This window comes from Pongo abelii, chromosome 15 (assembly GCF_028885655.2).
Source record: "Pongo abelii isolate AG06213 chromosome 15, NHGRI_mPonAbe1-v2.0_pri, whole genome shotgun sequence".
Classification (NCBI taxonomy): domain Eukaryota; kingdom Metazoa; phylum Chordata; class Mammalia; order Primates; family Hominidae; genus Pongo; species Pongo abelii.
The window spans coordinates 23999029-24025898 of record NC_072000.2 but is presented as its reverse complement, the minus strand read 5'-3'; the positions used below and the strand labels follow the sequence as shown (position 1 = coordinate 24025898).

Below are 26870 nucleotides of genomic sequence, written 5' to 3'. Positions count from 1 at the left end.
GCTCTCCTTCATCTTTTAAGCCGCACTATTTGAAATTGGTGGGAAGAGTTATAATACATGTTTTGAAAGGCGTCCCGAGAGAGGGAGGGCAACCTTGTGAGGTCTAACGGTTTGGAGCGCCAGCCCCGTGCCAGGCAAGGCAGGTCACCGAGCAGCGTCGGGGCCCTCTTCTGCCTCGGGGTCTCTCCACGGAGGGCGCCCTGCGGCAACAGCTTTTGCCGGCCGCGGGCACGGCGGTCGGTGCCTGTTAAGGACGAGATGCCTTCCGACCACCGGACAACTCGGGACGGTCCCTGATTTGCCTGCTCCCTGTCCTACAGCATCTTTGGCTCACTCGGAAGTGAAAACATGCAGCTAAATTATTCCCACTGACGCCTGAACATTTTTCCTAAAAGGGATCTGCAGTCACAAGGCGCCGCCTTCCGTAACTTAGGTGAGAAAACCTGCAGTGGTTTACTTTATCCACTAGGTGTCACCCATGCCCATAGTTATAAAAGAAGAGAGTGACCAACTGTAGACGTGGCTGAAATTTTCCTTATTAAAGTTTAGTAACCCAAACGGAGTCCCTGAGTGGCTCGTTGGTCTAGGGGTATGATTCTCGCTTAGGGTGCGAGAGGTCCCGGGTTCAAATCCCGGACGAGCCCTTTTTTTTTTTTTTTTTCCCTCTCGCAGTCAGCTGGCTCCCATAAAGTCACAGATTTTTCTGTCAGTGGACATCCCAATAAAACCACAGGTTTATTCACGTTAAACACCATCGCACAAAGTAAGCACTGTCTGAAGTTAGTATGTGAGTACCATGTAATGCTCCATTATTTCAAATATATGTATTTCATCTTTAGGCAAAAATGCTCTTTGTCATGGTATTACATTATGAGGATAAATACCAGGTGCTACCACATATCATGTATATTTCTTTTACATAATCATTATTTTAAATCCACCAGCTTTTCACTTTTGCAGCTCTTTGTTATTATCCAGGAATTGTTCATTCAGGACAGTCATAGTTTAATAGTTTCACATAACCCTCACTCTGTAAGCACAGGGGCCAGCAGATGTGGCGAAGTTCTTGTCACAAATAAAGTCTAGGCTCCGTCATTCAAGCCTGAGCTCACTGAACCTTTCTGTGTGTGCGTGGGGGTGGGGAACTCGGTGGTGTAGCCCCTTGGGAATGAACTTCTCAACAGGGATTTGCGATCGTATCTGCATATTAGAGTCACCTGTGAAGCTTTTTAACCATCCACTGCTGGGTCCAACCCCAGAACAATTACACTGCGATCTCTGAGGATGGGACCCTAGGAATGATTTTCTTTCTTTCTTTCCCTTTTCTTTTTTCTCTTCTCTTCTCTTCTTTTCTTTTCTTTCTCTTTCTTTCTCTCTCTCTTTCTCTCTCTCTCTTTCTTTCTCTTTTTTTGACAGAGTTTTGCTTTTGTTGCCCAGGCTGGAGTGCAGTGGTGCAATCTGGGCTCACTGCAACCTCCACCTCCTGGGTTCAAGAGATTCTCCTGCCTCAGCCTCCCAAGTAGCAGGGATTATAGGCCTGCACCACCACACCTGGCTAATATTTTGTATTTTTAGTAAAGACAGGGTTTCACCATTCTGGCCAGGCTGGTCTCGAACTCCTGACCTCAGGTGATCCACCCGCCTTGGTCTCCCAAAGTGCTGGGATTACAGTTGTGAGTCACCATGCCCAGCCTAGGAGTGGCTATTTTTCAGAAAAAAAGCTGCCAAGATGTAGCTGGAATTGCCCTGGGAGCTAATATGCTACCAAGTTCCTCTACAAGACACAGCTGGAGACCATGCAGGGCGGGGTAACTCTGTAAGAACCCTGTGTCTTACTCTGCGTTCCTCAGAATCACCCCCTTCTAGCTGGTACTTGATCTTCCCTAGTTAAGTTTTCTTTTGGGTACAACCGTGTGCCACATTATTTTGCCTCTGCAATCCTCTTTACTTTCCCAAGCCACAGAAATGGACTGTGCTATGGGATGGTTGCCTACTGAGGTTTGTGCAAACGTAACATGTGTTTCCCTCATAGAGGGAAAAGACAGCCTAGTGGTTCACCCTGCTTATTTGAGAAGGGTATGTGGCTGTGTGTGTTGGGGGAGGAAGGCTTTCACTTTCTACGCAACGGCTAGACCCTCAGAACACCCTCTTCATCTCTATTCCCCCGCTACCAGCGGGGTATTCAGTGTTTACATCCTATAGTTCAGCCAGATGTGTCCTGACTCATCTGATGAACAAGAACTAGAAATCACAGGTACTTTTCACTTCATTCCTAGCTACACTGTTGAGTATTTAACTTCTGACACTTCTTCAGATATTTAGAAGAACTATGAAACAAATAATCTTGGAATTATCCTTTATTCCTCTCTCTTACAACTCATGTTCAATCCCTTAACAAATGATGTTGGCTCTATCATCAGAATATTTCCAGAATTCAAACATTTCTCACCACCTCCACCACCACTGCTGTAGTCGAAGCCATCAGCATTTCTCATCTGCCCTATTGCAGCAGCCCTTTAGCAGGTCTCTCTGTTTTGTCCTTGTGCCCTTAAATCTCTTTTCCACAAAGTAGTCAGAATGATCCTGTCAAATCCTAAGAGCTTGTCGTTTCTCTGCTTACAACCCTCTGTGCATCTCTGTCATGCTCAGGGTTAGGTTCCAGCCCCAGCTGAGGGCTGAGGGGAGTGGGTGGACGTGGGGCAGGGAGCTGGAAGAACCCTCAAGAGACAGCAGGTAAATGAGACATGGCTTTATTCAGCAGCCCCTTCACAGGGTCAGTGTTACATTTATACACTACACAAACGATAGTGACTGAGAGCCAGGTGGGGAGCTTGACTGAGAGCCAGGTGGCTATGATTATATAAGATATGGGACTGTGCACTTGCACCCCAATCCCACTGAGTCATCTAGGCTGTTTACCTCGGCCTAAGCCTGCTTGGCTGCCCACAGCCATGTTCCTTACACTCCACCCCCTAGGCCAGGGAATCCTCTTGGTGGGGACCCGTGCACATATGGCAGCACCCTGGACCCATAGGCCGCAGCAACAACACAGAGAGCAACAACCTACCACTAATATTCCTGCTATGCTACCTATGATTATGAGAGCCCAATGTAGGCCAGAGCCCAAAGACGCCCACCATCTCTGCAGGGGGTAATCAGTAAGGTGGTCAATCACCTTAATTTCCTATGACACCCCTTGGAAAGCTGCCATTATATTCCAGTGGTTGTCAGGGATAAATGTACAACACTGTGTCCCTACAAGGGCACAGGTGCCACCTTGGGCAGCTGCGACTATGTCTAAGGTCATCCGGTTTTGCAGCACCACCTTCCTGATCTGATCGACTTCATCAGTTAACAAAAGGAGGGCAACTTGGGCCCGAGCTGTGTGGTCTGCAAAGGCTGCAACCTGCTTTTCTACAGTAATGACGCCTGCTCCAGGGATACTCGTTGCTAAGGGATAGAACCACTAGAGGGCCTGCTGCACTGGCAAAAAGCAGGAACACAGTGGCTCCCAGTTATGTGGCGACTAGGCAATGTGGGAAGCACAGTGGCAGGCACATAGGGCCAACCCCAGGTACAATGTCCAGTCCAGTTGGCTGGGAGATATGGCCATCCTGTGTCCCCACAGACCCATAAACTCCCAGGGGGCACAAAGTCCATGGGGGCCTGGCCTTGGTAAGGCCGCTTGTTCCACTGCACCCTTGGTGTGGTGACACATGTTATGTTTGCACAAACCTCAGTAGGCAACCATCCCACAGTGACTTTACCCCAGTGCTGCTCTATACATTGTGATACCTGCAATGGGGGCACCACGTGTTCTCCCATTAGCCAGCTCCATCCATCATGGACACTATGAGTCAGCCAAGGGGCAGGTTTGCCATGGGTTTTGTGATGCCTCCTATCCAAAGCCCACCCTGTGGCATCCCACCCATTGTCCGTGGGACCCCAAGCTTCTAGCCATGTCCAGTTCTTCACAGAGGCAGGATACACGTTCCAGGGCAAACTGTCCGCAGCTGCTGCTGGAAGGTGGAGCAGATCCAACAGTTGGAGACAATGGTCACCTCAGCGTAGGTGTGGGCCCAGTCCACAATGCTGTTGGAGCATGTCAACCTACAGCCAGAACAACAAAGCAGGCACAGGTATTAACGGGTAAATCACGTCCCTCAGGCAAAATACAGGCTAACTTTTCTTTTTTTTTCTTTCTTTTTTTTTTGAGACAGAGTCTCACTCTGTTGCTGAGCCTGGAGTGCAGTGGCACGAGCTTGGCTCACTGCAACCTCTGACTCCTGGGTTCAAGCAATTCTCCTGCCTCAGCCTCCCGAGTAGCTGGGATTACAGACATGTGCCACCACACCTGGCTAATTTTTTGTATTTTTAGTAGAGATGGAGTTTCACCATGTTGGTCAAGCTGGTCTCGATCTCCTAACCTCAGGTGATCCACATGCCTCAGCCTTCCAAAGTGCTGGGATTACAGGCGTGAGCTACCGCGCCCAGCCAATACAGGCTAACTTTTCATCTCTGGATAACAATGCAGCTGCCAAGGCTCCTGCCCTGGGTGATGATACCACACCTTCTCAGCTCCCCATGGTTCTTTTGGGTCTTGTACCCAAGCCAAAGTCACAGGGGAGCTCAAAATAGGCCACACAGACAGTACATATATAGGAGGGTCCCTTCCCTGGCCATTCCCCTATGAATGGTCATTCGTGTAGGCCACACGTTAAATATCCAAGGAGTCACATGTAAGTCATACTGCAGATGCTCCCTCCAGGGGGCTACAATAGCTAACCATCTGCAATGGGGGGGGCTTGGAGGGTCCATGGCCAACGCCAGGTTTTCTGTTCCCCTGCCTTCAGGGGCATTGGGGCAGGCAACAATAGATTACCATTTGTCCCTATACCTGGTCAGAGGAGGTCATTCTTGGTGTGTATCTGTAGCTGGATGGGGACGGTGGCCCAGGATAACAGTGTCTCCACCAGGCCTGGGCCACCTTTCCGTGGTCGCTCATTCAAAATTTTAACACAAAATTTTAAGTGATGGTAGGGCAGATGCCCTCAGCCAGATGGCAAATGTGTTGCACTGGCCCCTCATCAATTACTTGTAAGTAATTGGTCCAACCTGGACATGGATGTCTGTGCTGCCCTAGTCCGGGGAGTTGTTACCCATGAATGCACCCACACTGCTATTGGGTAAGTCGTTCCGCACAGCGACTGCAGCCCATCCTGTCAAGCTCTCACAGGCCTGAAGAGCAACATATACAGCAGCTAAATGCTTCTCTATCAGTGAATACCGGAGCTCAGCTCCCTTCCACAGCTGGGACCCAAAACCTATTGGCGTTCTAAAGGGCTCCATGCACTGCCATAGGCCCCAGCTGAAACCATCTGTGGTCACGTGTACACCAGGTTCAAATGGGCGCCCCTGATCAATTACTTGTAAGTAATTGGTCCAACCTGGAACTCCAGCCCCGCAAAGATGGGGGAGCAACATGCAACTGTAACCCATTCTTCAGGAGTCTGTTATATTGCTCAATCATGCCAGCGGCTTGTGGGTTATAAGAAACATGAAACACCCATTGTTTGTCCATCTGCTGTTCCCATTGTTGTCCCTGCTGTCCAGTGAAATGTGTTCTATCACTTTTAACAGCCAGGGGACGGCCGTATAAGGCACATAAGTGTTGCAGGGCTCGAATGGTGTGTTGCTGGTCAGCCGCCCTGCAAGGGTAGGCAAACAACAAGCCAGTGGTTGTGTCTACAGCCGTATGTGTAGCCCTGTGATTTTGGCAGTGGCCCAGTGGAATCTATTTCCCATCTGGTTAAGGGCATCTGGCCTACCGTCACTTGCTGTGTTACATGGGGCGGCTGCCTCCGTTTGGGGTATGCCTGAGCACACGCTGGGCACTTCCAGCAGGACTCCAAAATGTCCTGTGAAGGCAAAGACAGACTCCAGTGCCTACTGACCTGTTGCATCAGTTTACTCCCTGCACGTCCCAGTTTCCTATGTAGCCACAAGGCTACATCTTGTGTAGGTGCTGACTCTCACCATCAGACCCTGGCTAAGGCATCTGCCTCATCATTACCGGAGGTGGCCAAAGACACATGACCTGACACACGATGGACAGTTACATCTTTCTGATGACCTGTTTCCCAGAGGTCTTGCCACGTGGTTTGGCCCCAAATGGGCCGATGGCCTACAAGCCAATTCTGTAACTTCCAGGTAGTCAGCCTCAAAGTTAAACCTCGACAGACTGCTCAGCTATTGGTGCAAAGTACTATAGGTGACTCCTTCTTAGTAATCACCGTCCACACCACTCTAAGTTCAGCCCATTGGCTGCTTTGTCCATACCCATTATCAAACCATATGGTATCGGTGCTAGGCAGGACTGCTATAGCAGCCCAGTTAGCAGTAGCACCCCGGCTGGAGCCATCTGCATACAATGCCCCATCACGAATGGGAGGGCGCCCTTCTTTAAATGGTGATGACTCAAGGTCTGGGGTGCCTCAGGTCCCATGGCCTTATCTTGCGTTAGGACTGCAGGCCCTAAGACCTCTTGTAACTCTGCTGCTAACAGACTTGTACTCAGCATACTCTGCTGTTCTAAGTAGGCACCCCACTTTGCTAATGTGGATGTCTGTGCTGCCCCAGTCTAGGGGGTTGTTACCCATGAATGCACCCACCCTGCCATTGGGTAAGTCATCCGCACAGCAACTGCAACCCTTCCTGTCAAGCTCTCACAGGCCTGAACAGCAGCTAAATCCTTCTCTTATCAGTGAATACCGGAGCTCAGCTCCCTTCCACAGCTGGGACCAAAAACCTATTGGCGTTCTAGAGTGCTCCGTGCGCTGCTGTAGGCCCCAGCTGAAACCATCTGTGGTTACAAGTACATCAAGCTCAAATGGGTGCCCCTGATCAATTACTTGTAAGTCCGGTGCTTGCTGAATGGCCTGCTTGGCAGCCAGAAAGCCTGTTTCAGCCTCATCATCCCAATCCCAGGTAGCCCCCTTTTTTGTTAACTGGTACAACAGTTTTATCATTTGAGTCAAACGGGGCACGAATACCCGCCAATACCCCAAGAGGCCTACAACAGTCTGCAGTTGCCTCACCGTGGTGGGTCGGGGGCATGCCTGGATTTCATCAATGATGGCTTCCGGTATGGCATTTGTCTTACCTGATCAAACAACTCCCAAGCATTTGGTAGACAATCCAGGCCCTTGGACCTTGGATTCGTTGACATATCAACCGTATGCTGCCAACCCTTGCCACAAGAGGGGTATTGCTGCTTCTTAATCTGCAAGAGAATCAGAGGTTAACATGATACCATCAATGTAATGAAACAGGCAAACCCCTTTTGGACATTTCCAGGCATCTAAGTCCTTGGCAACAAGACCATGACAAATGGTGGGGCTATGCGCATAGCCCTATGGCGGCACAGTAAAAGTGCATTGTCACCCTTCCCATGTGAAGACAAACTATTTTTGGCTCTCTGGAGCAATGTCGATGGAGAAGAATCCATTAGCTAAGTCCACTACAAAGTGGTACTGTCCCAGTTCCGTTGTCAGGTGGTCCCTCAAATCCATGGTACAGCTGCATGCAGAGGGGGTGTCACCTTATTCACCTCCTGGTAATCCACTCTCATCCTCCAAGTCCCATCAGGCTTTCTGACTGGACATCCCAGGGAACTGTAGGGGATATGGATGTCACGCACTATTTGCACCTCCTCTAACTTCTTAATCGTCTCAGTTATCTCTGTATGCCCCTCTGACAAATGGTATTGATGAATGGAGGTAACCTGTCAGGGTTGTGGCAGAACTTGGGGCTGGTGATATGTATATGCCCACGAAGTCCCGGCTTTACTACACGAACCTGGAGTCTGAATTCTCTGGCCGTGGTATGTAAGTCCAGACCATGCAAAATGTCCACCCCCAGAATATATTCAGGTATAGGAGAAACATACATAGCGTACAGGCTGGAAGCCAAGCGGCCAATGCCAAGATGCAGAGACACAGGTTTCACTTTCACTAACTGGCCCCCATAACCATCAATGAATGCAGCTTTTCCTGGAAACTTATCTGGGTTCCCATAAACAAGACTGCAGTCTGCACCAGTATCTACCAGTGCTAGGACCTGCTGTACATTGGTGGGGGACTAGTGGATTCCCAGTTCCACATGAGGCCTCCAGTCGTCCGGCACACCCACCACCAAGCCAAGCACCTCGGCCAGTTCCCTAATCAAACAGGAAGGGCCCGGTCTCTTCACCAGTCTGCAAATAGTCCTTGAGCTGCCGTGTCCCCGCGGGGCTGGGTTGAGCAACAGTATTTTGCCCCCTCGGGTATTTTCCGGAATTGCTGCTGGGGGGACAATTGCCTCCACAGAGCCAACAGCATTCCATTGGGTTTCCTGTCAGTTTCCTCCCGAGCAACCCTGGCTGCAAGTAAATCCATCCACATCTGCATGCCGGTCACCGGCTGGGGTCCCTTTTTATTTCGTGGGTCACCTTCCCCTTCTTTATGGGGGCACCTTCCCCTTCTTTATGGCGCAGATTCCCCAATCCCGCTGATGGCCTTCTGCCTCCTCAAGAGCTGCCATAGCAGTAGTCACTTCATGTGTGCGGCACCCCACATGTGGAGTAAGAACAGCAGCTAGAGAGCCAAAAGCACTCGGAGGCTGCCAGCCAGCACAAGATCCCTCACGTGGGAGATAAAATGTTCATCATCTGGCCTCTAGGGATTCAGATCCAACATAGCCTGCCGCATACCCATCTCCAGGAGTACCTGTACCAAATCAGCTATGATTGCCATTGACTCACAATTTCTGGTATCTCTCCAGCATCATTCCTAACAGTCCATATGGCTGCCATCAGCCACTCGATTAACATGTGGTCACCTTGCCCTTGTGCCAACCGTCGGCACAGCTGCAGCCACTGATGAAGGGAGGGGTGAGTTATGATATAAGCCAGCTTCTCCATCTCGGAGGCAGAGCAAGAAACGCTGTCAGCCCCCTCATCCCCACAATGGGGTAGCCAGGCAGCGGGGGCTCCCCTGGGTGCTCCTTGCATTGCTTACCTAACTCCCGCAACTCAGTGGGAGGAGAAGCACTATAAGAGGTGTATTCCACCACTGTGGGGGGCCTCTGAGCTCTCCCCTAGGGTCCCATCAGCTGCTCATGTTCTACCTTCTGATGGATCACAGGACAAGCCAGCAGCAGAGGAGCCTCCTCCTCAGGATCAGACCAAGCATGAGTGTCCGGCCTGGAGGACGGGCTCAAGGTCATGCCAACAGCTATTTCCAGCTCCCGCTCCAGGCTGTTTATCTGAGCCTCTAAGTGCCCTGCTTGCACCTGGAGGTCCTTAACCCCAGGTTTTTCTCCAAGCTGTGCATTTGGGCCCCCAGGAACCCAACTTACGCCTGAAGGTCCTTTAGCTGTGCCATGTCCCGCAGGGACTGAGCGTATACTTCACATAGTGCAGTCAGAAATGCCCATCCAACTCTGCTGGCGAAGGTGCACCCCTTCTTGGTGCTGTGAGCTTCCAGTTGCTTCAGTACCTTCTTCACACTCGCGGGAGACCTGTCCACTGCCTCCCATGTTTCCACTGGGACCCATCCAAGCAGTGCCTCTGCCACTGGGTACCACAGCTCATGCTGCAGCCACATAGTCTGGTTTTCTCACTATGGAGTGTTCCTTACTCTACTCACCTTCCCCATTCTGCCTGGTGAACCTATGCATCCTTCCTTTCCTTAGACAAGCCTTCCCAGAAAACCCAGAATAAGTGAAGCAGTCTGTTTTGCTTGCATAAAACCCTGTAATTTCCCTTGTGGTCCTTATCACTAACATAATAAATTTATTATATTTCTAAGCTTTAAAAAATTGTCTGACTGTTTCATGAGGGCAGAGACAACATCTGTCTGCTTTCCTGTAGAAATCTCTGTTCTAAGCACAGTGCCTGGAATACAATAAATGTTCAACAACTATTTGCTCAATAAATATTGAGTAAATGTAATGATGTATTGTCATGGCCTAAAAGAGCTATATTTTGCTCTTTATAATATCAGAGAGCTTTTCTTTATAAAGCTCATTCATCTTTTTGATGGTTACCTTAGTGGAACCAACAACAACAACAAAATAAACCTTAAGTTGGGCTGGGCCTGGTGGCTCACACCTGTAATCCCAGCACTTTTGGGAGGCCGAGACAGCGGATCACTTGAGGTCGGGAGTTTGAGACTAGCCTGGCCAACATGGTGAAACCTTGTCTCTACTGAAAATACAAAAATTAGCCAGGCACGGTGGTGCACGCTTGAAATCCCAGCTACTTGGGAGGCTGAGGCAGGAAGATCGCTTGATCTGAGGAGACAGAGGTTGCAGTGAGCTGAGATCGCACCACTGCACTCCAGCCCGGGCAATAAAGCAAGACTCCATCTCAAAACAACAACAACAAACAAACAAACAAAAACCTTGAGTTGGAAGAAAGCCAAAAGGGTTAAGGGAACTAAAAAGAGGAGTGCATGGCAGGAATATGAAGATGGAGAGAGAGTGGTTTGAGGAGAGGCCATCTATGCAAGGCCTGGTAGGCAGAGGTGAGGACTGTGGTCATTTTCTTAAGACTAATGAAAAGCCATTGACACATTTTAGATGGAGAAAGTGGATATCACAGGCACATAACTGGATTTGTGTTTAAAAAAGATCACTGTGGTGCAGTAGGGTTGACAAGGTGTGAAATGAAGGATTTGTGCAGTACCCTCGTAAGCCCCTAGGCACTGTTCCAAACCCCCTCCTACCACCTCACCTGTCCCCTTTTCCAGGTGGAGCAGACAGACTGGGGCCTGTACGTGTCCCGAACAAGCTGCTGGAAATGTGGCTGAGCCCCTGAGAGCCACGTTTCAACTTTCTAATACACAAGCCTAGAGCCCTGCTTCAGAGAATGGTATAGTCTGAGGTGCTTTTTCACCTCTAAAACTGTGAGTTGTTTTCACCTCCTCCATCCCACCAATGCTGCCAACTCCTGGCCACTTTCAAAGGAGGCCAGTGAGACCCATGGAATGAAGCTCAGGGTCACAGAGCTAGTTAGTGGCAGGGCCAGTGTCAAGCCAGGAATCCAGCTTTCACAACTCTCGGCTCACTGCTCATTCTGCTCTAGTTAGGTGGTTATGAAAAGGGAGTTTCTGGGGTTTTTGTTTGTTTGTTTGTTTTGTTTTGTTTTTTTGTTTTTTTCAAGACGGAGTCTTGCTCTGTTGCCCAGGCTGGAGTGCAATAGCGCAATCTCGGCTCATTGCAACCTCCATCTCCCAGGTACAAGTGATTCTCCTGCCTCAGCCTCCTGAGTAGCTGGGACTACAGGCGCGCAGCACCACATCTGGCTAATACATTTTTTGTATTTTTAGTAGAGGCGGGGTTTCACCATGGGAGTTTCTGTTTTTACCACATCTGGGTTCTTTAGGGCCTTCGTGATTATTTGGGGTCAGGGGACAATTATGTTATTTCAAGCCTGGGAGTGCTATGGAAGATATGAATGTCCGCGAGGTGCCATAGCAGAAGGCTGGCTAATGGTCCTTCCTCAAGGAGAATTCAGAGGGAACTGTTGCGGGCTGAGCCTGGGGACACACAGGAGAAGCCAGATAAGCTATGATCAAAGCATTCTCAGAAGTGGAAAACTGAAGGCACCGGCCTACCCAGAAGCTGTTAGAAAGACACACTTAGGTAACTTTCCCTTAGCCTGGTCTTCCTTGGGCTATTGCCCGGTGGCAATCATTTCAGAGACAGAGGAAAGTTATAAAGCAAGAAATGACTTGTTTTTCCCCAAGGGAGAACAGGACCTCCCATGTGCATAGCACAGGGCTATAACTGCAGGGCTGAGATTGATGGCTTCGTCAGAACATGTCCTGCCCACGATCAGGAGCAGCTTGTTCTGGACACGTACAGGCCCCAGTCTGTCTACTCCACCTGGACAAGGGGACAGGTGAGGTGGTAGGAGGGGATTTGGAACAGTGCCCAGGGGCTTGTGAGGGTACCGCACAAATCTTTCATTTCACATCTTGTCAAGAAAACAGCTCTGCAATTGCCAAAAGTAGACAACGAACCCTCCAGAATAGGGGGTGTCTCGTGCCTTTTTTCCGCGGTAGTAAGTGTTCCCGATTTAGGAAAGTGTCCCTTCGACCGAATGCCAATTCCTAGGCAAGTTCACAGAACTGCTCCACCACACTCCTGAGTCAGAGTTCCCACTTCAGGGTCTGGTACCCAGGCTCCAGCTCCCGGGTTGCTACAGCTCCCCTGCACTCCAGGCTGGCAGGTAGAGACCACCTCCTATTCCCTCAGGGTGAGGGAAAATAAAACTTGTAGCCAGAGCATTGTCATCTTAAGAGAACAGCCTGGAGTTCATTTTAATTTAGCTCAGAACTTCAGTTTGTAAAAGCAGGGCGAGATCTTACAAATAGTCAAATGCTTCCTTTATTCTTGTTTATTACCCCCATTTCAGAGTGGAAGCAATGCAGACCCTGAGCAGTGACATGACTTTCCCATGATCACACAGCTACTTACTGGCAGAAGAGGGGAAAGATCTGACATCTTTCACCCATTCATCCACTCCACAAACATTTTTTAATCTCTTCAGAAATACCAGGCACTGTGCTAGACAGAACAAGAACATTCCTCTTGCTCTCCAGAGGCTCGCACCGTGTAAGAAGGCCAGATAAACCGCCTGTAGCACCACTTAGGAAGTTATGAGCTAGAACCACACAGAAAAGCTTCTTGTAGACACTCAAGGAAGAGACGGGGGTGGTTAGTTTAAGAAAGGGTTCCTGGAGGGGTTGGTAAAGTCCCATGGCCTTTGCATTGCTCTTAGAAATATTTCTCGACAAGTGAACTTGCATTGTGTGACTAAGAGTGTGTGTGAACCAGCCTAGATTTCCTCATGAGCAAGGCCTACTTCCACTGTTAGAAAGAAACTCAGGATATCATCTGACTCTTTTCATCACCAGAGTAGGAGGTGAAAATGATTCGGGGGGCTTCTTAGTGAAAATAAACAGAAAAGGAAAGAAATCGGGTCCCAGTTCAGAGGCACTTTCAACCTGTCTTAAGAGAGGTGCTCAAAGTGCTCAAAGGTAGCTTCTGGGTGATAGAGAAGTAGGAAAAGGCTAGAAAATCGTGGAGTTAGGGGAGCACCTTTTGCTTTAAATGACCTTCCTGCATCCAAGGTCTTCCCAGCTCCTTCACTGCCAGTCACACTCCTGGGCCATGCTGCCATTTGGTAGATTTCAAAATTATTCAAAGAGTAGGTTTTAAATGTTCTCGCTATTAAAAAAGGATCTGCACTATTAAAAAAGTAATGGATATGTTAGTTTGCTTGATATAATCATCCCACAATATACTATATATATCAAAACTTCACACTGAACCTCATAAATATATACAATTATTATTTGTCAATTAAAAATAAAAATCTAAATTAAAAAATAGTCTGACTAGATAACCTGGTAGGTATCCACTCCATAATATAGTTGAATTAGTTCTTAATATTTTCTTAAAGTGTTTTATCGTTTTAGAAAAGTATATATGAATAATTCTGAGTTTCTAAATGATAGTGTGAACAGAATCTGAAGTGCTCACCTTGAACTGTTAAGCCAAGAAGAAATCACCTTCTACCTTCTTTAAGTCACTGGATTACTGATGATGTCTTTGTTTTTTTGTTTTGTTTTTGTTCTTGTTTTTTTGAGATGGAGCCCCATTCTGTTGCCCAGGCTAGAGTGCAGTGGCACGATCTCGGCTCACTGCAACCTCTGCCTCCTGGGTTCAAGCGATTCTCCTGCTTTGGCCTCCGGAGTAGCTGGGATTACAGGCACACGCCACCATGCCTGGCTAATTTGTGTATTTTTAGTAGAGACAGGGTTTCACTGTGTTAGCCAGGCTGGTCTCCAACTCCTGACCTCAAGTGATCCGCCCGCCTCCACCTCCCAAAGTGCTGGGATTACAGGCGTAAGCCACTGCGCCTGGCCTGATGATGTCTTTGTTACAGCAGCTTATCCTTACCCTGTGTACACTTCCCAAAAGCTTCCAGCTGTGCATCCTTTCCTTCTCACTGGCCCCACATGAATGGGATTACCTTGATTGACTCAGGGCCCAGCAGATTCACACCCAGATCCCCAGCAGGTCCCCTTGAAGCTCATGGTTATGTGGAGAACTGGTAGATTCTCAAACAATATTAGCACTTGGTTAGAAAGGCAGAAAGAGAAAACCTATAACGGCTAGGACTACTCTGATCATCCTATTTAAATTTGCACAACACCAGCTGGGTGTAGTGGCTCACGCCTGAAATCCCAGCACTTTAGGAGGCCAAGATGGGTGACTTGCTTGAGTCCAAGAGTTCCAGACCAGCCTGGGCAACACAACTAAACCCCATCTCTACAAAACTACAAAAATTAGCCAGGCATAGTTGTGCATACCTGTGATCCCGGCTACTCGGGAGGCTGAGGCATGAGAATCGCTTGAGCCAGGGAGGCTGAGGTTGCAGTGAGTCGAGATTGTGCCACTGCACTCCAGCCTGGGCAACAGAGTGAGACTCTGTCTCAAAAAAAAAAAAAAAAAAAAAAAGTGCACAGCACTTATTATCCTCTAAAACACTAAAGTATTGATTATGTTTATTTTTCATTGTCTATCTCCTTCCACCAGATGTAAATTCCATGAAAGTAGGAATTTAATTTTTAAAAAATACTTATTTGCAAATATACACAAAAGTAGAAAGAATAGAATAATAGATCCTATTACACCTCTCCTCCTAAAAGCAACAATTATAAAAAATTTGCCACAGATTTTTTTTCTCTCTTCCCGTTTTCCTCCTCCCTTTTTCTTTCTTCCTTTCTTTTTTCTTTATTTCTTGGAAGAAAATACTTGATATCATGGTATTTCACACTTAGAACTATTGAATATTATCTCCAAAAAATAAAGACATTTTCTACATAATTATAATATCTTATAAAAGTAAAATTATGTTCTTAACATAATCTAATGCCCAGTCCATATGTACATTCAAGTAAGATTCAAAATTTGAATATTCTTTTAATCTGTAACAGTTTATCCCTCTTTGTTTTTGTGTGATAGACTTTGTGAAGAAACTGGTAGAATGTCACATACTCTGGACCTGTCTTATTGCTTCCTTGTAGTATTATACAATTTGCACCTCTTTTCCCTAAATTTCCTATAATCTGGAAGTTAAATCTAAGGCTTAATAAACTAATCTGCTCAATTCTTTGGCAATATTACTGGGTAAACAGTGCTGTGCACGTGCTACAGTACCTTATTAGGAGGCACATCATAACTCACCTTCTACTTCTGTTTGGGTGGTGGCAGCCAGATCTTCCATTGCAAAGTTCCCCATAGCCTCTCTTTTTTTTGTTTGTTTGGTTTTTTGTTTTTGTTTTTTGTTTTGTTTTGTTTTTGAGATGGAGTCTCACTCTGTCGCCCAGTGGCATGATCTCAGCTCACTGCAAGCTCCGCCTCCCGGCTTCACGCCATTCTCCTGCCTCAGCCTCCCGAGCAGCTGGGACTGCAGGCACCCGCCACCACGCCCGGCTAATTTTTTGTATTTTTAATAGAGACAGGGTTTCACCATGTTAGCCAGGATGGTATCGATCTCCTGACCGCATGATCCGCCCTCCTGGGCCTCCCAAAGTGCTGGGATTACAGGCGTGAGCCACCGTGCCTGGCCTTATATAGCCTCTCATTTAATAATTTTTACCACCCAGCAAATGATTTTTGCCTGGCTTAATAATTTCATTAATGATTATAAAATGGCGATTTTCTAATTGTATTATTCCTTTCATATTTATTAGTTGTCATTGTTCTCTAAAGAAGAGTTTTCCACAGCACATGGAAGCGATTTGGTTGCCCAGGAATATACTTCCTGAAGGAATGGCAGAATAAATGTACAATTCTTATATTTTAATTACCAATTTTCATATTGAGGTACTGATTCAGAGTCAGTAGTGGGGAGAGGGACATTTGTCTTTTCACTGGTGTGTCCCAAGGGCCTAGAAGAGTGCCTGGCACAGGTAGTGTTTAATAAATATATGTTGAATTAAATAATATGTGAATGATAAAAGGCCCTTACAATAGGTGAGAAAAATCCTTTATATAGTAGGTGTTTGAAAAAAGTCACATCTTACTACAACAAAGGGTCAAGATTCTGGATCTGAACTCTGTATTCTAGGTGTTTTTACCAGAGAAGTGAATGAGAATGTTTGTCCCTTAGTTAATGCCATTGGCCACTACAGGTGCCACAGAATAAAGAAGGAATAAGAACAATATGCTGTCCAGATTTCCCTGGATATCTGGGAGGAAGAGGGAACTTTATAACGGCATGAGTTGAAATTCTCCCCAAGGAAAATTAATTCTAAGCCAAAAGACTCAGAATTAGTTTTAATTTTTTTTTTTTTTTTTTTTTTTTTCCTGGTGGGGAATGGAATCTCACTCTGTCACCCAGGCTGGAGTGCAGTGGCACAATCTCGGCTCACTGCAGTCTCTACCTCCCGGGTTCAGGTGATCCTCCCACCTCAGCCTCCCAAGTAGCTGGGACTACAGGCGTGCACGACCACACCGCACTAATTTTTGTGTTTTTATAGAGACGAGGTTTCACTATGTTGCCCAGTTGATCTGCCTGCTTTGGCCTCCCAAAGTACTGGGATTACGGGCATTAGCTACTGCGCCCATTCTGAATTAGTTTTAATTTGATATAGAAGCAATACTGTGGCATTTTGTTAGATTCTACACCCAGGAGTGGGATTAAAAGGTCTCAGGTCAAACCCTTAATCTTACCAAACATTTCCAGATTCCTTTCTAGTATTGCCACATCAATTTTTATGCCCAGCAATGTTTTTACCAGCACTTGATATTATCTGTTTTTCTAATTCTTGATAATCATTTTTGATAATCTGATGGTTATAAACAATTTCTTTGTTATTTTAGCTTCCATTTCTTTGATTACTAATGAAGTGGAGCATTGCTCATTATCCATTTTGGCTTTATCTTCTGAAACTGGCTTTTCTCTGACAATTTTTTTTCCCCCTGGGGTTTCCTGTCTTTTTAGGGCTGACATGAAGGAGTTTCTTATATGTAGATGCTAATCTACATATAAATCTAAAACCACAAAGGTGGTTTTAGGCATTACAAATATTTTCTTCCAGGCTGCCACACTAGTTAACATTTGGACTCAGTCTCAACTCCTTGTGCAGTGTAATACCCTAGGGATAGGTTTAGTTGCCTCCTTTGGGGAAAATCTTTGTAACAGGGATTACTTCTCTGCCTGTACACTTAGTAAAGTACCTGTACTTCAGCTACTTGGAAGTTCTGGCAGGAAATAATGAACATGTTACAGTACATAGATATAATTCTCTGTATACATTGGAAATGTTTCTGCAAGATGTACAAAATCAAATTTTGTTAATTGAAAATCGTGTCAAAAATTAAGCATGCACTTATATCTTTGTGGCTTTGGGTAACACATATCCAAAACAGGATAGTTTGAATTCTGAAAGGACACCCAGAATGGACATTTTTGGAAGTAAATATATTCTCCTGGTTGCTCATTTTCACAATTTGAAATTTTGCTTTCGTTTTTATATAGAAAGAGAAGCATTCTTTGAAGCCTTCTCCAGGATTCTGTTTTTCCTAGATAATTTTTTACCCTGCGATCATTTTCTTCCTGCCAATTAGAAAGACACAGATATGCACAGAGGAGATTTTGTAACTGTCGCTCCAAAAGAGAAATAATTTCAGGGCATGAAGTAGTAAAACTAAGTCCATTTGCCCATTCCTGTATCAACTAACTGGGAGATGACAGCAACAAAAATAATTCTCTGGTCTCAATACTTTGAACCACTATGTTTTTACTAAGCCCTTATCCACTAATCTCCCATGTGGGTTTCCCATGTATACCCACGGTTCAGTGGTTCCCCTTATAAGTTTTGCTATATATTAGAATCACGTGGGGATCCTTTAAGACTCCCCAACCCAGATCACACACAATAGCAATTAAAGCAGAATGTATCAAGGTGGAAGCCAATATTTTTTTAAATCTCCCGTTGATTCCAATGTTCAGCAGTTTGGGAACTATCTCCATACTCCTCAGAAGCCCAGGGCTTTATCAAGATTAACGTTATTGCCAGGGAATTGTTTTTGTCCTGTACTGGACACCACGTGGAAATGAAACTTGCTAAAACTGGAATCCGAGTGTTTGGCACTGACAGGATGGGACTCTTGCTTTCCTTCTCACTTCCCATCTCCACCTTAGCCTTTCTGCAACTCATTTATTTGTCAATGAAATGAAAAATTTCATGTATTTGTCATAAGGACTGATTGAAAATTTAGAAAGGAGACAGTACTGTGTCTGGTACACATTGGCCTTCACTAAATGTTCCGAAAAGTCCTCACTTGTTTAATGCGGACACATTCAGGACCTGCCTTACCCGACTCTCCTGCTGAAGGTAACTTCTCTTCCTCCCCAGTGGTGTCCAAGCACACCTTGTGCAGGTCCCTCCCTTCTGCTCTTTCTACTTTGACTCTTCCCACATTCAACAGGTTCTCTATCGGTTATTGTCAGGCAACAGCAAGACACAAGCGATTTTCTCAAATTCATGATCAAAAGGCTATGTTACCTGTGAGAGCGACCAGGAAAATGACAGGTGAGAGGAGCTAGCACAGAGCCAAGCAGGACTGACAGAGGGAGGGACTTGGAAGGAATTGGGAAGAATAGATGAGTAGAAGGTACTAAAATCATGTGCAATTGGGTGGAGTTAAGGTTGAGAAAATTATGGGAAAGAAAGTTATTCAGCAATATAAGTAACCTTGACCACCTTCTATATGTCCAGCTCTGTGTTGAGCACTTTGAAGGATTTGAGAAATAGGAGATGTGGTCAAAGATGCTGTCAAAGAACTTGTAGAAACAAAACAAACACAACAGGAATAATTTAGAGAACAGCTCAATACCAAACTCTGAGCTGAGATGGTCAAAAAAGGCTTTCTGGGGAACTATGCCTCCAGCTGGATCTTGCAAGGTCAGTGTGATTTTAATTAGTGGAGAGAAGGAAACAAAATATTCCAAGGATGGGGGAGCAGCCAGGGGTTGGAGCAGGAGGAATCTGACTGTCCTTTGCTATTTTCTGTCTTCCCTTACTCAACAGCAGTCAAAGCCAAAGATGCGAAGTCACTCTTACCTCTGATGATAATAATGGTGATAATTTTCTTGGTGCTTCTGTTCTGGGAAAATGAGGTGAATGATGAAGTAGTGATGTCAACCTTAGAACACTTGCATGTGGACTATCCTCAGAATGACGTTCCCGTTCCTGCAAGGTACTGCAACCACATGATCATACAAAGAGTTATCAGGGAACCTGACCACACTTGTAAAAAGGAGCATGTCTTCATCCATGAGAGGCCTCGAAAAATCAATAGTATTTGCATTTCTCCCAAGAAGGTTGCTTGCCAAAACCTTTCAGCCATTTTCTGCTTTCAGAGTGAGACAAAGTTCAAAATGACAGTCTGTCAACTCATTGAAGGCACAAGATACCCTGCCTGCAGGTACCACTATTCCCCCACAGAGGGGTTTGTTCTTGTCACTTGTGATGACTTGAGGCCAGATAGTTTCCTTGGCTATGTTAAATAACTCAAGATCAGCTCCTGAGTCTGAGATCTCTTCTCTCAATGGCATTGGAGCTGGCTGTGCCTGAGGCAGACCTGAACCGTGGACATGGGGCAATGCCTTGAGCCAAAGGGGAAGCCACTGGTAATTAATTTATCCTTCCTATATTGCTGAGTTGGGATTGTTTTATTCTGCTTCAATAAAATAATCTTTACTGAATTAAACCATAAATTCTACATGTGTTTCAATTTTTTGTCCCTTACCTCTGGGTCCTTTGATGAGAAACAGGACTGAGATTAAGATAAAGTGAATGAGCCACTCACTTGAGGTGCAAAACTTAAGAGGGCACCAGAAGACCAAAAATCTAGTAACCTAGATGAATATATTTGATTTCAGTGTTTCCTTTTTCTTTTTTTGAGACGAAGTTTTGCTCTTATTACCCAGGTTGGGGTGCAATGGTGCGATCTCAGCTCACTGCAACCTCTGCTTCCCGGGTTCAAGTGATTCTTCTGCTGAGGCAGCTCCCAAGTAGCTGGGATTACAGGCGTGTGCCACCGCGCCCGGCTGATTTTTGTATTTTTAGTAGAGATGGGGTTTCTCCATGTTGGTCAGGCTGGTCTCAAACTCCTGACCTCAGGTGATCTGCCCACCTCAGCCTCTCAAAGTGCTGGGATTACAGGCGTGAGCCACTGTGCCCGGCCTTGATTTCAGTATTTTAAAAAAATCAAAATTAATGCAGAAATCCTGGATGCTCGCCGGGCGCGGTGGCTCACGCCTGTAATCCCACCACTTTGGGAGGCCGAGGCGGGTGGATCACGAGGTCAGGAGATCGAGACCATCCTGGCTAACACAGTGAAACCCCATCTCTACTAAAAATACAAAAATTTAGCTGGGCGTGGTGGCAGGTGCCTGTAGTCTCAGCTACTCGGGAGGCTGAGGCAGGAGAATGGCGTGAAGCTGGGAGGCGGAGCTTGCAGTGAGCCGAGATCGCGCCACTGCACTCCAGCCTGGGCGACAGAGCGAGACTCCGTCTCAAAAAAAAAAAAAATTAAAAAAAAATCTTGGATGCTCAAAATATCTATCACAAAATTTTGAAGATCCAATCCGACAAGGCTAGGATTAGGGTAAGATGAGTTATGTGAGTAACATGTAGTGCAGTGCCAGATCCTGGTATTTAAAATTTTAACATTTGTTCATCAGGGATTATTTTGCATTAAATTTATTTTCTGGCCCGGCGTGGTGGCTCATGCCTGTAATCCCAGCACTTTGGGAGGCTGAGGCAGGTGGATCACTTGATGTCAGGAGTTTGAGATCAGCCTGGCCAACATGGTGAAACCTCGTCTCCACTAAAAATACAAAAGTTAGTCGGGTGTGGTGGTGCACGCCTGTAATCCCAGCTACTTGGGAAGCTGACACAGGAGGAGAGCTTGAACTTGGAAGGTGGAGGTTGCAGTGAGCCGAGATCATGCCATTGCACTCCAGTCTGGACAACAGAGCAAGACTCTGTCTCAAAAATAAATAAATAAATATTTTCTAAAATTGTTGCATTAAAATATTATTTATCTTGATTATTGAATTTTGTGGCACTCTCTTAAATTTTGGTCTTAGAGTGGGTGTCTCATTAACCTCTGCCTAATCCTAGTCCTGCTTCTAGCTGTAGAAGCAACAGAGGTGACCTCTTAGGGTCTTTTTTAAAGATAGCATATACAACTCAAGCATCATCTGTTCCTGTTCAGCAGCTCCCTTTGTGTCTTGAAATAAAGAAAGGAGCCTGACTGGTCTGAAACCATTTCCCTTAAAGACTTTAGAGAGACACAGATAAGGATTTCCCAGGGAAGGATTGAGACTTTCAGAGCTCAATGACCTCCTCTTTGCATCTCCAGAAGGAACAGAGACGACTTTGAGCTGGACTACTAACTCTTTTCTCTTTTTAGTTCTTACGATTGGACTTACTGCTTAGTTTCCCCACATTCAGCTATGGGCATAGTATCCTTACAGCCAGAAGGAGAAGGAAGAGAAAGAGAGGCTTCTAATTCTGGGGATTTCATGAAGTCATCTTCTTCTCTATTCATTAGTTTCCTTGTCTATAAAGTGAGGATCTTGAATTAGATAATCTTTCAAGTTCTTTCCAAGTCTATTAGTCTATAATTCTATTCCTTAAGTAGTATAGAAAATGGCTATATTATAGCCATTGTTGGAGGGGAGAATTTGTATTGTGAGGTAGTAAGAAATAAGGGGCAATTGGCAAATAAAGGCCAGATTATGTTGTCACTAATTCTGAACTATGGCATTTCAATCCTGTATGTGAGAGCCAGAGACTCCTACAGTGACCTAGAGCAGGCATGAGTGGGTCACGGGCTTTGGAGAGCACTCTCTGTCCTGATCTTTTCAGTTGAGAGACTTCAGCTGTTCATTGCTCATTTGGACTTAGTTCAAGTTCATGTCAAAGAAGAAGGTGCACTTATGCTAGTTGTTAGCTCTGTCTTTTGTAACCATCAAGTTCCATGTGATTGATCAGATTTAGGAGGGGGAGTTGGGGGATAATTGTAAGTGAAGGACAGTTTGCAACCTTGTGAGTGGACAACACTTACTCATCTCATGGCTTCTTCCATCTTAGGTGGCCGTTTTTCAGCTGAGTTTTATTTTCTAGTTCTCTGTGGTAATTCTGTTGTCATTGTTGTCTCCATAGAATTTTGGGTGTCACCAGGTAAACAGAGCCCTCAGCGTCTGAATAGAAACTGAACAGGAACAGGTAGGTGGTCCCTAGCATATGATTTGTTGGGCCTTGGTAGCATCGTTTTCTGGGCAAAACTTTGAAGTGGATGAAATGCATCCTTTAGGTTCCTACATCTATTTTCTGAATTCTGATTCCTTTTTCTATCCGTCTCCCTAGGTTTTGTTGCCTTTGTTTCCTTTTCAGTGCTTTTTCTCCCCTTCCTCACCCAACCTCCTCTTTTCTAATTAAAAGTGTCTTGCAGATAAAAGTATAACTGAGATGAACCAATAGGCTCTATCCTCAGAGTAATTTCATTCAACAGGGATCAACACCAAATTCAAATGAATTGTGACATTTTAGGCATTTGTAGTTTGGGTGTGTGTATATCTATATCTATCTATCTGTATCTAAATATGTATATACATATATATTATACAGATATATAGAATCAGAGTCTCACTCTGTTGCCCAGGATAGAGTGCAGTGGTGTGATCATAGCTCACTGCAGTCTCAGACTTTTGGGCTCAAGAAATCCTCTCCCCTCAGCCTCCCTAGTGGCTGGGACTATAGGCATGTGCCACCACAACTGGCTTTTTGTTGTTGTTGTTGTTGTTGTTGTTGTAGAGATGGATTCTCACTATGTTGCCTAGGCTGGTCTTGAACTTCTGGCCTCAAGTGATCCTCTCGCATTGGCCTCCCAAAGCAATGAGACCACAGGCATGAGTGACTGTGCCCAGCCAGGTATATTTTTTTAATGGGCTAATTTGAAACTCTTAGCAGTTTCAAATAAAACCTAGGCAGCTGTGAATGCTGCCCACTTGAAATACATGTCTCAGAAAGACTGGAAATTTCTGCCCTGCTCTTCTTCCTGTTTATCTTTCTCCTCCCGGTCTTTCTGTTTCCCTATTATCACCTCACTACTGATGTCAATGGTATAGGAGATGGAAGTTTAGGAAACAAAATAAATTCCCTATAAATCCCTCATCCTTTTTCTCTTCAAAACGCATCAGGTCTTTGGTCAAGGCATCCTTGGGCACACACCTGGATGCATATATTTAATTCTTAATAATCTATCAATAATCCATCAACCCAATTAAGGCTTATGTATTCTTGGTGCTAGGTTTTTGCTCTAGTCTCACACAGACATTTTAAATTCAAATATAATTTTTTAAAAGTTCATATATAATAACATCAAATGAGTGGTATAAGAAGGGAATGATAAGAAGTTCAGAGAAGTTGGAAATGGATTTAGTAGACTTAAGCAGTGATGAAATATGTAAAATAAAGAATGAGATCTGAACTGGGCTTTGAAGGATTTCAGGAGACAGGAAAGTATAGCCATTCAAGAAAGAAGCTAAGTGGGAGAGATGGCATAGGGTGTATTAAAAAAAAAGGAGAGTCACACTGATTGAAAAGGGCAGGTTTGTGTAGCAAAATAATGGGAGATAAATCCTGATAGGCAGATTGAGATTAGACCAAGTGAAGCATTGGCTCCTGGGCTCAGGGGATCAGACTTCCTACTGTGAGCAAAGAGGAATGTTTCAAAAATTCTGAGTGTCATTGCAAGTTATGTTTTTAGAAAAGTAGTGTATAGAAGAAATTGGAGGGTCAAGATGGGGTGATTAGGAGGGAAGTAAGGGTAATAATGTAGGAGATCAATGTAGAAGGGATGGAGGCTTTAGAGGTGGAAGATAAAAAAGAGGAAAATGGAATCATTCTAAAGAGAGAGAAATAATTATTAACTTAAATAACCATTCTTTAGGGATTTTCCAGGATTGACCTCAAGTAAAGGATTTTACATACTAGTAAAGTCATGTTATGTTGTTAACAAATAGTGTTGAGAAATTAGTGTGTGTGCAGTAATTACACACACTAAATAAAACCCAGGCAGCTATGAACGCTGCCCACTTGAATTACATGTTTCAGAAAGACTGAGAATTTCTGCTCTGCTCTTCTTCCTGTTTCCTTAACATCTACTCTTTAGCACTATAGTAAACTCTTGATTATTTATACTAACTGGAGGAGTGAAGAATGCAAAATTGTGGATAATTCCATTAAAATTTATAACTGATCCTGGAGTGCAGATTCTTTATTAATCTACAGCTCATTATTTGATTCTATATGAATAAAAGTATAAATAATCAGAAACTGTGTTTCAGGCTCAAGGAATTTTTAGCCTAAAAAGAGGGAGAAAAGATTAACATGAATTGACTAACTAGAAAAATGAAAAAGATCGTATAAAATGAAGTGCAACTTAATCTGTGCTGTAGGGTTTCAGAAAACAAAAAAGTCATGCTGGGTTTTGGTATAAATAGACAGACAAGATTTCACAGAATAAGAAGCAATGGTGCTGCCCAGGTCATTGGGATTCTGACTGCCATATGGACACTTTGTTCAGTTCTCCCTGAGCTTCCTTGGTTCCACATGGTCTCCTGCATCAATTTCATACAACCCTATCTACCCCTCTGTTGCCTCTCCTTGCCTCAGTTAGACACAACAGCAGAAACTCCCGGGAAACAAACACGATTTCACTTCTAGCTCTGCAACAAAGTGGAATCTTCCTCTACAGGATCAACTTGCCGAAGGAACTGGTAAAGACAGAAATCTTATGACTGAGAATGGGTGAGAAAAGAAATGAGAGATGGGGAAATGGCAATGTGTGTTTTATTTTGTGTTCAAGTGGCTACCATGTGCCAGGTTCTATATGAGGCTATAGGAGATACAGTAATGGTGAGGGATGTGTTGAGTGAGAATTTTGACCCACCATGGAGATTATACACCCCACCAATGAGATTATAGACCAAGGGAAAAGGATAAGAAACAAATACTTGGTTGTAGATCTTTAAACATATCACCTTACGTAATTCTCGCAATTTTTTTCAGATGGGGAAACTGGGGTTAAATAAGGTTGAATAAATTATAAGCAGAAAAGCAGGGACTTGAACATGAGTCTTCAGACTCCACAGCTGATTGTGTTTCTATTATATCATAGTTCCATTCACAGATATAAAAATTTTAACCTACATGTAGGGGTCATTCCCAGGAATAACTGTCAGGAGGAAGAAAGAACTACCTCTTTAATCTTCTTCTTATTTTATCTTTCATTTATTGTCTTTACTGCAGGAGAGATTACACTACATCTGAGATGGAGACCGTTCCTCTGCTGCTGCTCAGCCTGGGCCTGGTTCTTGCAGAAGCATCAGAAAGCACAATGAAGATAATTAAAGAAGAATTTATAGAGGAAGAGATGCAATATGACATGGCAAAAAGTGGCCAAGAAAAACAGACCATTGAGATATTGATGAACCCGATCCAGTTAGTTAAAAATACCAGCCTCAGCATGTCCAAGGATGATATGTCTTCCTCATTACTGACATTCAGGAGGTTACATTATAGTGACCCCAAAGGAGACAGTTCAGGTAATGACAAAGAGTGTTGCAATGACATGACAGTCTGGAGAAAAGTTTCAGAAGCAAACAGATCGTGCAAATGGAACAATAACTTCATCCATGGCTCCACGGAAGTGATGCGCAGGGTCCACAAGGCCCCCAGCTGCAAGTTTGTACAGAATCCTGGCATAAGCTGCTGTGAGAGCCCAGAACTGGAAAATACAGTGTGCCAGCTCACTACAGGCAAACAATTCCCCAGGTGCCAATACCATAGTGTTACCTCATTAGAGAAGATACTGACAGTGCTGACAGGTCATTCTCTGATGAGCTGGTTAGTTTGTGGCTCTAAGTTGTAAATCCCTTTAGGACTAGGGTCTTACTAAAGAAGGACCTCTTCATGTTCATTCTTGTTTAAACCTTTCCTTAATATCTACTCTTTAGCACTATAGTAAACTGTTGATTATTTATTCTAACTGGAGGAGTGAAAAATCCAAAACTGTGGATAATTCAATTAAAATTTATAACTGATACTGGCATGCAGATTCTACTCTCTCTATCTGTCTCTCTGTGTTTGTGTGGGTGGGGAGGGCGGGGGCGTGTGAAACAAACTGAATTTCATCCTAGCTCAGCTATAAAGCCAAGAAACAGAGTCAGCCCAACTAGGCAGAAGTAAGGAAAGAAGGCCTAAAGCCAGGATGGACAATGAAAAGCTAATTGTACTGCCAATGATACTATTCAGACAAATAGTGAATGAGTGTGACATATAATATTATCACTACTCTCTTCAAAGGGTATGTGCTCACACTTGTGTGAATTGATGTATGCACACAACAAAGAGTCTGCCTGTCCTTCAGGAAATGCCAGAGGGAAAAGATTCTTTGGCTTAGCTGATGCTCTCAGTGTCAATAGCTCCAGCCCTGTGCAATCTCCATTCTTCCACCCTCATCTCTATTTCACAGGTTGCTGTAAAGAGAAGAAAATTCTTATTGTAATCTTTATTCAAGCAAAGTCTTGATACCCTGGGGCTGTGGGAGAGGAATGGCAAGCCATGGAAGAACAGAGGAGCCAGAAAGATGGGAATAGAAAGTCTGTGCTAAGTACCAGGCAGGACTGGTCTTCAACCTTGATGTCTTATGATACTGTAGTTAATTTT

The 26870-nt window shown here is 44.9% G+C and overlaps 2 protein-coding genes, 1 long non-coding RNA gene and 1 other non-coding gene across 10 annotated transcripts; 3 read left to right on the top strand and 1 right to left on the bottom strand.

Moving 5' to 3' along the window:
* Positions 1-127: 127 nt before the first annotated feature.
* RNASE12 (ribonuclease A family member 12 (inactive)) lies at positions 128-19746 on the top strand. Its single transcript, XM_063715439.1, has 3 exons — positions 128-433; positions 18575-18656; positions 19155-19746. The coding sequence occupies exons 2-3, from the start codon at positions 18623-18625 to the stop codon at positions 19634-19636; spliced, it is 516 nt and encodes a 171-aa protein (XP_063571509.1). The 5' UTR covers positions 128-433; positions 18575-18622; the 3' UTR covers positions 19637-19746.
* On the top strand, positions 573-644 carry TRNAP-AGG (transfer RNA proline (anticodon AGG)). The gene has a single exon. It is a non-coding gene; the product is annotated as a tRNA-Pro (tRNA).
* LOC134760028 (uncharacterized) lies at positions 2735-22317 on the bottom strand. 3 transcript variants are annotated; one of them, XR_010136932.1, is made up of 6 exons: positions 21609-21754; positions 19188-19326; positions 18441-18629; positions 13147-13295; positions 7163-7282; positions 2735-4110 (listed from the first exon to the last, which is right to left on the bottom strand). It is a non-coding gene; the product is annotated as an uncharacterized LOC134760028 (long non-coding RNA). The 3 variants fall into 3 exon arrangements; XR_010136934.1 differs by lacking the exons at positions 18441-18629; positions 21609-21754 and adding an exon at positions 22204-22308; XR_010136933.1 differs by lacking the exons at positions 13147-13295; positions 18441-18629; positions 21609-21754 and adding an exon at positions 22204-22317.
* RNASE11 (ribonuclease A family member 11 (inactive)) lies at positions 19655-26253 on the top strand. 5 transcript variants are annotated; one of them, XM_063715434.1, is made up of 4 exons: positions 21899-22067; positions 22302-22364; positions 24816-24950; positions 25452-26253. In XM_063715434.1, exons 3-4 carry the CDS (start codon positions 24937-24939, stop codon positions 26071-26073), a joined length of 636 nt encoding a protein of 211 aa, XP_063571504.1. In that variant the 5' UTR covers positions 21899-22067; positions 22302-22364; positions 24816-24936; the 3' UTR covers positions 26074-26253. The 5 variants fall into 5 exon arrangements, with proteins under 5 accessions (XP_063571508.1, XP_063571504.1, XP_063571505.1 ...); XM_063715435.1 differs by having other exon boundaries at positions 21899-22158; XM_063715437.1 differs by having other exon boundaries at positions 21937-22067; positions 24816-24919.
* Positions 26254-26870: the final 617 nt, after the last annotated feature.

Coding starts and splice junctions, on each gene's coding strand:
- RNASE12 (XM_063715439.1), top strand. CDS start 18,623: ATGTTACCTGTGAGAGCGACCAGGAAAATGACAG. Junction 18,657..19,154: donor AGCGACCAGGAAAATGACAG/GTGAGAGGAGCT, acceptor CTTACTCAACAG/CAGTCAAAGCCAAAGATGCG.